General features: G+C 39.9%; 1 protein-coding gene across 2 annotated transcripts in view; it reads right to left on the bottom strand.

The window, feature by feature from the left end:
* The window catches only part of LOC125488529 (formin-like protein 16), a 50,711-nt gene extending 38,753 nt beyond the window's left edge, over nucleotides 1-11,958 (bottom strand). Inside the window, exon 1 of one of the 2 annotated variants that reach the window (XM_038107082.2) lies at nucleotides 10,479-11,958. In XM_038107082.2, the coding sequence (XP_037963010.1) occupies nucleotides 10,479-11,115 (637 nt within the window). In that variant the 5' untranslated portion in view covers nucleotides 11,116-11,958. The remainder of the gene's footprint in view (nucleotides 1-10,478) is intronic. The other variant, XM_038107077.2, reaches the window with a different exon arrangement.
* Between the last annotated feature and the right edge of the window lie 215 nt (nucleotides 11,959-12,173).

Here is a 12,173-nt window from a genome sequence, read left to right as displayed (position 1 = left end):
CGTCCTGGTGGTAGACTCAAATCAATAAAAAAATGCCATATCTAGAACCTCAATCCGTCTGTAACTCCATTTTAGGTCAGTTATGTAGGAAAACTTTTACTACTGGACCCGAATTCCTGTGAAAATCAGGTAAGGCAACGCAAAGCTCGTGGGTGAAAGCGTGGGTTACCTGCCATCAGTTATTTTTAGATCTAATTAACGGAAAAAAATACATGCTGTAACCACAAACGAAAAAGAGGGGTCCGTAAGGAAATAAGAATGGATTTCTGTTTCTGTAACCTCACATTGCTATAAAACAGATAACTATCATTCTTTGAGCTTTAAATTCGATTTAGATATGAATACTCAACCGTAGCACTTCTCATTTATGCTAGAAATGAAGAGTAAGGCCTGTTGTCCAAAGCAAGTTTTCTTAGTAGGGCGTGTTTACCGTAGTTTGGCCACCGGTTAAAGTCAACAAGCTCTCATAGCGAACTATACAACACTGCCCACCGTCGTGGCTACCGTACGGCGAATAAACCTTAGTTAATAACAGCGAAAATACGTGTCAACAAGAGGCCTTACAGTGACTGAACTGTACCCATATAAAGATGTTTGCAATGTGAGTCGAACCTGTATATAACATGCATATACATGTTGGTCCAAGGCCCATCACCACGCCTGGCTGGATGCAATAAGCCGGGACACACCAGGTGACTCCATCGGCTGAGGGCTTTCATTAACAAAGATTCAGATTACAAAGGTGGTTTTAATCACTTTCTGACAGGTTATTTTTGTTTCCTTGCAACATTGATAGTAAGGTAGGTACTTCTAGGTTCTAGTTACTTACTAGGTATATTAGAAATTGGGTTGGGGTACAAAAAATTGGAATTAGCATGACGAATAGATTATTCTGGTACGCATTGAAAAAAAACTTGTGCAGAAGTTGTGCAATTTTTTTCTATTTTTGGCTTTTGTTAATCCTAGTAACGCCCCAAAATGAAAGCAGAACATTTACCCGTACTATTACGAATATAGGTATACCTAATTAATTTCCTGAAAATATGGAAAAAAAAGTACAAGTCGTAAAGAAATGATCTGATTTTTATTTGAAAGGAATAAGAAGAGCGATTTGTTACGTTTGCCAAAGCGGATCAACAAGTGGCTTATCACATTACGTTCATTCCTTCATGGCCGCCGCCTGCCCGCTCGAGCGGAGAACTAAAAGACACGATTGCTCTTCAATACAGACATACACACATACATCCCCATTTCACGCAATTTCAAATTATAACAGACTCACTCACGGCTGAAAGCTTATCACGGCGTGTGAAGAGAGACTGACTATTTGTCTTATTTATTTAAGGATTTAAAGATCTACCATCACTGATCCTATAAATAAATGAAGAAACCATACCATAGGTGTTGCTTATTCACACCTTATCTGATCCATGTAATCATCTGTATTAATGATTCCACGCAACTTATCATAATTACTTACTAGGTCAATAAATTTGTTAATCAAACCGCAGCGTTTACAAAGTGAATACAAAGACTGAAGGAAGGAACTGCAATTTATAAGAATAATTGAATTACGTTCTCAAATGGAACTTCGTGAAGGAAACGAGGATGAGCCCGTGGGAGCTCTAATTGTTTACAAGACGGACGCCGGAGGAACAATTACTTATTTAAATGCTAACAACAAATTTGTAATTACATAATCTTGTAGTTAATTACAAGTATCCTTTAAACACGTCTGGCGTAGCCTGAACAGTCAGCGACTGACAACAAATCAGACTCGATATTCTTTTCGCCAGAACAGGGTTTACCACCTATTCCAGCTCTAGATCTAGATTGTCACTGAAACCCGAAGAGAAAGAAGATGTTACATAAGTATTATATTATATAGGTATTCTTCCTGCTACTAACACATATAACAAACGGAGTAAATCGAATTGATTTTTGGTTTCAAGTCATAAAAGAACCATTTCTCCTTAACCTTATAAACAATGATCCTTTTCGTCGTAAGTACATGAACAGAGATGAGAGAAAGAAAATGTTCGTCCTCACACACCAAATAAATAAAATGAGGTGTTCTCATTCCACGACCGGGTATTGTAAGAATGACTGTGTGTGATATTTGACCCGCTACAGAAAAAAGTTTTAATCCCTCGTTATTTAATAACGTTGAAAGACTCGCTTTCAGATATTAAAGATATTTCTCTCGTAAAACGTTTGGAAAGGTTTCACTCAATTCAATTTTAGTAGGTACAATTCATAATCTGAGATTTTTAAGCAATCACATTCTTCTTTGCTTCGCTACGGACTAGTCAATGTTCTTCTCATTCTCACTCAATACGTTTATATAGGTATTAACTTTTAAATATGACATATTATAAAAAAAATAAAAAATATTATCAATATTGTACAATCAAAAAGAAAAACATACATACAGACGAATTGAGAACCTCCTCCTTTTTTCGAAGTCGGTTAATGAGCATTAAATCGTGAGTAGGGAGGTGCAATGCAACTTAAGCCTGATTCACATTCTATGTGTATAGTGCGAAAGTTGAGTAGACTTACAATGTTGTATAATTATAAATTATTTGGATATTTGCATAACTCACATACCTAAATACAACACCAACAGTGAGTGAAGAAACTTTGTAAGCAATATTTATGTGAAAAACCTTTTAACATCACAAAGAAACATGATTTTTATCTCCTGGTATTATGTGAGGAATGTTCGTCACAATATTTGTACATAATTAATCATCATAGTTCTGGAAAGAAAGAGATAAAGTGGTAGTTGCCAAATTTTTCAAAGACAATTTTAGTTATCTGTTGGATTACTTGGACAACAATTAATGTATTAATCTCGAAACGGATAAATTTGACTCAACTTTAGATTCAACTACATGCAACTCAACTCAGTAGCACAAGATTTTTACAAAATTTGTTCACAGATATCATTTGTTCTCGGGTCTTGGATGTGCCCGTAAAATGGCAATAGGCCCGCCCCCTATTACATTGGGACTAACATAACACTCTGGCGAAAAGTGGGTGCAGCAATGCATCTCTGCATACCCCGCAAGGGAGTACATTAGTACAAGGCGTGAGTGCGTGTGTGTGTCATGTGTAGCCACTACCCACTGTGTACACAGTGGACTGTGTACTTGCTTCATTTTGGTCACAATGCTACAACAATCTGCTGAGTAGGAAGCGGAAAAGATGAGGAAGGAACAGCCATATATTTTCCCATAAAAGGTCCTCAGGACAGCAGCTAAAGTCTGCTATAAAAAAGTTGTAATCGCCGCATAAAACATGACATCATAACGTAAACATGACATATACCTACTACTCGTAGATATTTCCTAAAAGTTATTAGTATCTTCAAGGTATCTTCATAATATAAATACTCTTAATATAATTAAACAACAAGTTAAGTGTTTTAGAAGAACAATCTTGCATATGGTGATTTTCACATTAAAAATGTTCGATAACATACACGACATAATAATTTTCATATTATGTACCAAATTATAGTCGACAGTCAAGGTAAGCTAACATTATTAAGATTTCAATTTTTAAAACCAACAACACATTTTCTTACACAAACGCTCAATGAATTGAAGAGTAGGTTCAAAATTAAACTTGCACACTGTATGCAATCTCATCAACATGATGGCGTTAGGGATTCGAAAATTTTAATAATTTGCAGCTCCATATTTACCAATAAGTGATGTATTGCACAGCATATCATTAAGAAATGCAACGTGGGACTATTCTGACAGCTGAAGCGAAGATCTGTCAAAACGAAGTAACATTTACCAAGTACATACTAAGGGTCAAATTCAAAACATTTTAAATCCGGCAATCGATGCCAAATCAAGTTCACTATATTAAGCCTGAGCTAAGAATAAATGAGATATTTTAGTGTACCATGCCATGGGAGAGGCAATCACCAGACCATCGCTGAACAGAGCTTTCGGAAAAAAATGCTAACAAAGAAACAATTTTTGCAGAAAATGGTTCGGAGCTTTAGATAAGCATGCGGTGGTGTGCTTTCCGAACTTGTATCGCCCTGTTTTGGTCTGGGGCGAGAACCCTCAGCATCCGTCAGCTACACTGAACCCCCGAGAAGCCTCCGCTAATGTAACAAAGGGATACCCACTTTGTTTGCTCCGGCGGCTCCTTTCTGACTATTAATTACAAGCTTGAGGCTCCGTGGATTAAACAAGATGTTTTATACAAGTTTATTTAATCCCTGGTCTGAACTGACTGGTATTGAAAAATTGGCGTGGGTATACGTGTCTGTGGCATGAAAAAAGGCTTAAATATTCTGTGAAAAAAATAAACTTGAATATTGTATATAATTAAAATAAGTAAGTATGTATATTAGTATTTTGATAAACTTATCTTCTCTCCTCAGCTTATCGCACTCCTACTTTCTCCACAACACTAAGGGCGACTTGCACAAACATGTTAAATCTAGAATTAGTGTTAAATCTCGATTTAATAATAATAATAAATAATAATAATAAATGTTCTTTATTTCAGGCAGCACCCATATAAAATAATAATTACAATTACAATTAAAATGTAAATCATAATATAAATACAATAAAATATAAATTACAATAAAATTAAGTAGGTAGGTACAATATAGGTTCCTACAAGTCAATTATTATTAATTAAAACTAGATAAAACATTTAAAACTCTTAACTAGAGTTTCCCGTTCTCGCTCAGGTGCACGCGCAGCCAGTGCCTGAAGAAGGGCCCCGCGCACGCGTGCTGCTCGCAGATACCACGCAAAATACTATTTTGACTATCTCTCAGTCGACCCCAAAGGGATGCTATCCGCGTCCGCATCACCGCATAGAAGTCGCGGACTCCGGCGTCGGCGAACATGCCCTTTGCGCTACAGTATCTCGGCAGCCTGAATAATATTCTGAAAGCATCATTATACTGTACTCTCAGAGTATTATACGCTATTTTCGTGAAGTTAACCCATAAAGGACAAGTATAGAAAGTCTGACAGAAGGCGTTGAATAGGGTTAACTTCACCTCTCGAGTACAGTGCGCGAACCTGCGTGCGAGCATGTTACACCGCACCGCCAGAGCCCGCCGCTCCCGCTCGATGTCCGCGTCGTCACAGAGTGTCTCTGTCAGCACGTGGCCCAGATATTTAAATGTCTTAACAACCCGAATAGACGAGCCGTACAAGTATACAGGGGGCACCACATCCGGCCCCTTCCCTGCTCTAAATACCACCATTTCCGTTTTCAACACATTATACTTCAAACCGTGGTCCTTAGAAAACCTTTCACAGATAGCTATCAGCCTTCTAAGGCCATTGATCGAGGGGCTGAGAAGCACCATATCGTCAGCGTAGCTCAGATTGTTAACACATACGTTACCAATATGGCAACCGATATTGGTGCTTCTCAGCTCCACAATCAGGTCATTAATATAATGGTTGAAAAGGTCGGGGGATGTCAAACCTCCTTGACGAACGCCACAGTCTAATCTAAAGTCATTAGACTGTGCGTCGCCCCATCTTACATTATTAATTTGGTTTTCGTACCAGTATCCCAACAGATCCACTACTTGAGTCGGTACCTTCGATCTCCTCAACTTATGCCACAAAATGTCATAATTGACGAGATCGAAGGCGCGACTCAGGTCTAGAAAACATGCATAAACTGAAGTATCTCTACTTTTATAATAACTTTTAAGCTAACTTTTAAGCCATACATTTGTATGGATTAACATTTCTTAATATCGAGAATTGACACTTAATCTAGATTTGATATCTTTGTGTTGAGCCCTAAATGCTAGCTCGAAAAGAATGCTATCAGCATTAAGTTCGACTTTGTACAATTCAATGGATGATGTGCAATTAAGAATTTAATAATAACCTACATACACGGGATCAAAATGAAATGCCACTGGTGAGAAATATTACTAGCAAGCACTTCTGTGCTGTTTTTTTTCAAAACCCATTAGCCTGAAACTGCAGGTCAATGTTCAGTCAATATTTATTATATCCGTTTCAGCGAGCTCGAACACGGCGTGTTTTAACCACTTACGCAAAAGAGGTGTTACTCTACTCGTATTATTATTAAAAATTACATTCGATTACGAACTAAGTTTTATATTAATAGCTTTTTTTAAAATTTATTGTTTCCGTTTGCTAAAAAAAACATATGAAAAAAGGAGATCCTGACGAAGAAGAGTGAAGTCGGTTAAAAAATGCTTTTATCCCCTTTTTAATGAATGTATAATTTAGTTAATTAATAACAGTAGCGCATTGCTGCCTGGGTATCGCTTTGTGTCGTCTGATTGAAATGCCATCTGTTACAAGAATTTAATCATGGCAGCCGCTAGAGTGCATCCGTGTAACATATTAATGGAATCCACATTGAAATTACTTGTTTGTACTGTATTATATACTAGGGATGTCTGTACGACTGTTTCTGTTAACCGTGGCGATCGATTTATTTATTTATTTAACACTTTATTGCAAACATATGATATAATATGTGAACAAAACATGGGCTATCATATTGGTAAGTGCCCCAAACCTTAATAGTAAATTTAATGTTAGAAATTGTAAATTCTTTTTCTGCAAAGTTGTCTAGGCAAACAAAATGTTATCCTATTATTTGATATTTCGCTTATCGAGCTCTATTTTTGCACTTTTGACTACCAAGTCCCGAAAATAGCTTGTATTAAGACACAGGCTGTTTTCAAGACGTACGAAATGGCTAAAATTTAATAAGAATAGGAATACATTTGACAACATTGAACTTAGGACTCACGTAACAACAGACAGGATACCTAACTGCTGAGCCATTCGGCTGTCTCTATCATTATAAATACAACAAAAAAAATACACTCACGGACAATGAAAAGGTTCCACTGAGAAAAGCACCAAATTACTTCTAAACGTGAAAGGCTACCTTAATGCCTTCTTCTTCAACATTGAAGTACATTTTAAAGAGCATCAGGATATTACCAACTAAAATTGGTAATATTTTGTTCCAATTTTAAATTAAATCTTTGATAAAATTGGGATCGAAAATTGTCGCCGTTTTGTAAGTGGAACTTTTTCATTGCCCGGCAGTGTATTATAAGTATCACCCTGCTTTTGTGTGAAGCTTACGGTTATTAACTAAAAGTAACAAGAAGAAGAGAAGTCTGTAATTATAATTTTACGAATTCGTGGAAAAACAATCATGTTATGCTAATGTAATGAATGCTTTATGACTTTTAATTGTTAATTAAAATTGTTTTGGAAGTTACACTGCTGCAGATTTAAGGTTATTTTCGTCTTTACAGCATTGTATAAATTACAATTATGTTTGTGTTATAAGCTATCAAACCAAAGTAGAACAAATAAACACATTTTATTAAGGTGTTTGCATCTACTTACCGATGCAATGTAAGTACGTTTAACACAGCATAGCACTGTTGTCTGAATATTAGAACATAAAATGTTCTATATTATTTATAACACACTGTTCTAACATTACAAGCTTGTGGCTTCGCGACTAATTCACTTACTGAATGTCGGGCCCTAGGGCTGAAAGTCATTAAAATAATTTCATTTGGTTCGATTCTTAGAAACAAGAAACAATGATTCATGGAAATCGGTCCAGATATTATTGTAAAAAGACCTTTTAAAATTGAATTTAGTTCTGGAAAATATTTTGTAAAGGCACTCGTGAGATTAGATTTCTTCCCGGTCGTTGAAAGGTTCCACTTGTGACTGGGACATTAAACCACTCTCATTCGCAAAACTTATGTCAGGATGTTACCTACGTATTAAATATAAAAAAAACACTACTACGTATACATACAAGCTTCTTTATTAAAGTTGGTTTTGGTGTGTTGTGTAATTTCCCTTTCCCTTTCCCTTAATGGAAAGACTGTGAAACACTGAGTTTAAATTTGAATCAGTCCAGTCCGTCCACAAATAAATTGTTGTGAAAGTATAAATTTCACTTCAGACCTTAATTTAAAATTTTCAGTTTTTTATTATCAAAAACCAAATATTTATCATTTGTTAAAAATTCTTTTATAAATTCTTATTAGACTCATCCCCGGAATGTTTATAGAAAATCTTTGCAGATAAAAAAAACATCCCGTGCTCCCAAGCCTATGTGTTTTGTTTATAATTAAAGGTTACATAATTCGGTTACATAAAGCCTGCATTGTGGTTTTTCCGAGAACGCAAACCTACCTTTACCCGCGTTAAGTTTCTTACATAGTGTTTGTGTTTTCAGTATTTCAGTGCACATTTAAATATACTCGTACTTTGTCTCAGCTTAGTCATAAGTAAATGAAAAAGCTCGTGCACTATTTTATATAGTGTACAGTAGGGAATTAATATAGATTGAGGCATAACATAGCTAGGGTATACAAATTTAAAACCCCGTGAGAGCTATTCATAGGAAAAAAATCACAACTTTTAATCGAATTATAGAACTCTTAGGCATTAACAGTTCTATATTAGAGCCACGAGTTATTAAACCCACACGATACACGAGAAAACTGTACTTATTAACTTAAAATATAACACTATATATACTATATACTACATATACACTATATATCTTGTATACTCAAATAAATATTTCATTTCATACATATTCTTTCTATATCGATCTATAATCGTACATTAAACGTGTAAGCATCTGCATCAGCCGGCAAGTCAGGAAGGGCGATTGTAAGCGAACAGTCCGCAGCAGTCGACAACAGCACTGAAAGGAATGAATTGTGCACCGACACAACGAGAAATGTAATGAAAGTGCTTAAAAACGAAGCTTTTTTATTCAGATAGAAGGTAGCCCGTTTGAAGTAGTATTCCGGTGTTTTGGAATTGGAGTTTTTACTTGCATCGCGCTGGGTTTTTGGCAAAGAAATGTCTGCTTTATTAACCTTCTAACAAAAGAGAGATGTTATAAGTTTTGTTCGTGTTTCTGTCTGATTTTACAATTAAGGATTTAAAGATTTTAATGGATGATTCGAATGCATATTTCGTTAGTATCATTTTAGTATTTATCTTGATTATTGTGGGGTTTCAGACGTTTTTCATCAATATGTACCTTTATTCGCTCATTTGCACAGTTCGGAATATCTATCCTGACATCCGAATTGCGTAAATATATCAAATTCAAAACCTTGTTGTAAAATTCCTAAAACTCCTAATTTAAAAATAAAACCATCTTAAGTTTACCAAATACAACGATCACACCTACCACCTGTCTACTCAGGTGTACGCCTAGTAATAATAGACTTAGTTAATGAACGCTTCCTATCAAGCCACTCGAGCGGTATCGGTCTAGTGTAAGCAGAATGAGGTCCCCGCTAGATGCATTAATATTGATGAACCTGTCGCCCAACAAAGGGGATACTTTATTGCAACTTGTAGTTTGACGGCGACGATCGACCTCCTGACTGACGGGAGTGACGGGTCGATCGGGGAGCATGCATCATCCTGCCATAATAACGTGATAATAACATAACAAGAGCGAAGATTAAAGCAAGGATAAGATGAGATTTTTGTACTGAACAACCGATTTTTATTCCTTAGAGGACGAAACACATTCTTGTCTACAAAAACCATTAAACCGTTATGGCTTAATGGTTTTTGTAGACCTATATTATAATAGGTAAAGAAAAAGATATACTATTATTGGAAATTTTCGTCTAGAACTTTTAAAAATGTTGGCAAGAGTTTTATTTCAATATTGTATGAAACTTTATCGGTTTATATTGTCAGCAGTTTCAGTATAACAGTTGTGTAACTGGAGGAATATTTGCATAAAACTGCCAGCAGGTAGTGCACTCACATATTTACAGTGTAAGTGCAAACTGCAGCTTCATGCCTCCGCATTCAACTATTCTGTTTCACTGTAGCATTTTTACAGACAAACGTAAAGTTTGTCGCACGGATAGATGAGCGTATAGTCCCGGAATTCCTACATAATACACCTTTGTTAGTTGGTTTTAAAGCTTGCGGGTAACAGATATTTAGTCCAATACTGGCTGGTGTAATCATAACATACATATAAGCAGCAATAACCAAGTGTTATCGGACAGGTATGCATGTTATGCAAAAGAGATTGTTAATGTAATTGTTGTGTTGTTACATTTAATGTCGTACCCTGAAAGTTAAATACCGTGAAATGTAACACGTAAATTTCATGAAAACGTCAACGATTAAAATGTTAATGTGGAATATTAAACTCTTATCACTAGCAAAGTATACCATCACATCACAACACTTGACATCGTCTACTGTGAACGTGAACTAAGCATGCAATGGGGAGACGCTGCGAGCTGGTCCCGGGGGCACGTGGACCAGGCCCGGGGGCACGGCGGGGGCACGTGGGGGCACGGGCAGCTCGCAGCGCCCCCCCTCGGGGAGTCAGTCGCATGCGAAGCGGGAGCGGAGGGGCGACGGTGGGGCGACATGAACGGGGCTCACTGAGAGGATGGTGCGGCGGCACGGAGAACGTGTAGTACTTGGCCGTTTGGTTGTGAGCGCGCAGCACGGAGCTGTGCGTGAGCGTGACCACCACCACCAGCACGGACGCCAGCGCCAGCGCCAGGAACGACGCCGCCACCGCCGTGACCACGCGGCGCCGGCGCTGCTCCTTGGGCTCGTCCAGCGGCGCGGGCTCCGGCGGCGGCGGCGGCGGCGGCTCGGGCGAGCGCGAGCGCACGCTGGCGCGCGCCGGCAGCTCCAGCGTGTGGCGGCGGCTGCGGCGCGCGCGCTCGCACTCCGCGGCCGACGAGTGGTGGCGGCGCAGGCGCTGCGGCGCGCCGGGCGCCACGCGGCACGAGGCCGAGCGCAGCGCGCGCGCGCCCACGGCGTCGTCGCTGCTGGTGCGGGGCACGCGCGCCGAGTGCACGGAGCGGAAGCTGTGGTCGCGCGAGCCGCCGGGGCACGCCAGCTCCACGGACGCGCGCGACGAGTGGCGCGAGAAGCGCTCGCGGTCGCGCGGGTCCACGCGGACCGACATGGCGGGCGGAGGGCGCGGCGGCGGCCGCCCGAGTGCCGCTCCGCCGCGCCGCGCGCCCTCTCCGCGGTCCGAGCCGCCCTCCGCGCCAGCCGATTCCATATTTACACGATTAAGGTATTCCGACGCCCCTTTTAACGACTAACTTTGTGCAAATGTTTATTCGAGTGCCTCCGTTTAGCGAATTTGGCCGCGTCGGGGAAACGTCCCGCCCGGGTGCCGACCGAGGCGAGTGAGTGTTTTGATTACATTTCGTTACGCTCTGACAGCCCGCGTTTGCCCACTCGCAGTCTATTCTTGTAGTCGAATACGTTACGAGATTGAATAGGCGGTAGTCGGAGTCTAGTATTGTAGGTATGCGACGGTAAATGGGACAAGGCGGCTTTGTTGTCGGTTCGCGTTGACAAGTTAAATTGTCTCGGAGGCTCGGAAACGAAACAGATAGGGGAGAAGTTGTCGCTCGCGGCCACATCGACACCATTCAGCCCTCAATACGCCGCCGCCGCCGCCACCACACACCGGCGCGAGCACGCCGGCCACTGAACGCTCGCTCGTGCACTTGTTCGCGAGACTTTGCCTGCAGTTGCCGCTCGTCCTACTTTTGAAGTGAGGAATTATGATTAATGCGCCGCCGACGCTTTTATCCGGTGTTTCGACACACACACGCACGACTCAATGTAGCGCAGAGGTGCTGAACATTGGTCGAGGTCCGCAGTCTCGGTGGTTCTATCAGCCGGGAGATAGGCCCGCGGGACAATGCCGGCGGCACAAAGCCCGAGACGAGCGACTGACAGCTCCATTTCAAGTCGAACTTCTCTCACGGTACGAGCTTCTCACTTGTGATAGTGAGATGTTATCACACGTTTCCGGAAACGGAAGAAGCTGACATGATTTTTCCACGAGTGGATAGTTCGAAATAATATTTCTGCGATAAAAATACGTTGTAGACGAATTCTGCTGCACATATAGGCTACTCGTGTATTTACAGAACGGCCGTCCAGAAATGTACCTGCCCATAGCTGCTTCAGTGATTTTGAAATGGGTTCCCTATGATTTATTATAAGTATAAGTGGAAATGTCCAGCCTGGGTTAGATCTGGGTGAAACAGCAACATTGTAGTACTTAATAATGTAATACGTGTTTCATTTCCCAAGATAATT

The sequence above is a fragment of the Plutella xylostella genome, chromosome 9, assembly GCF_932276165.1.
Source record: "Plutella xylostella chromosome 9, ilPluXylo3.1, whole genome shotgun sequence".
NCBI lineage: Eukaryota > Metazoa > Arthropoda > Insecta > Lepidoptera > Plutellidae > Plutella > Plutella xylostella.
Note: the sequence above shows the minus strand (reverse complement) of the source record. Positions and strands in the feature narration are given on the sequence as shown.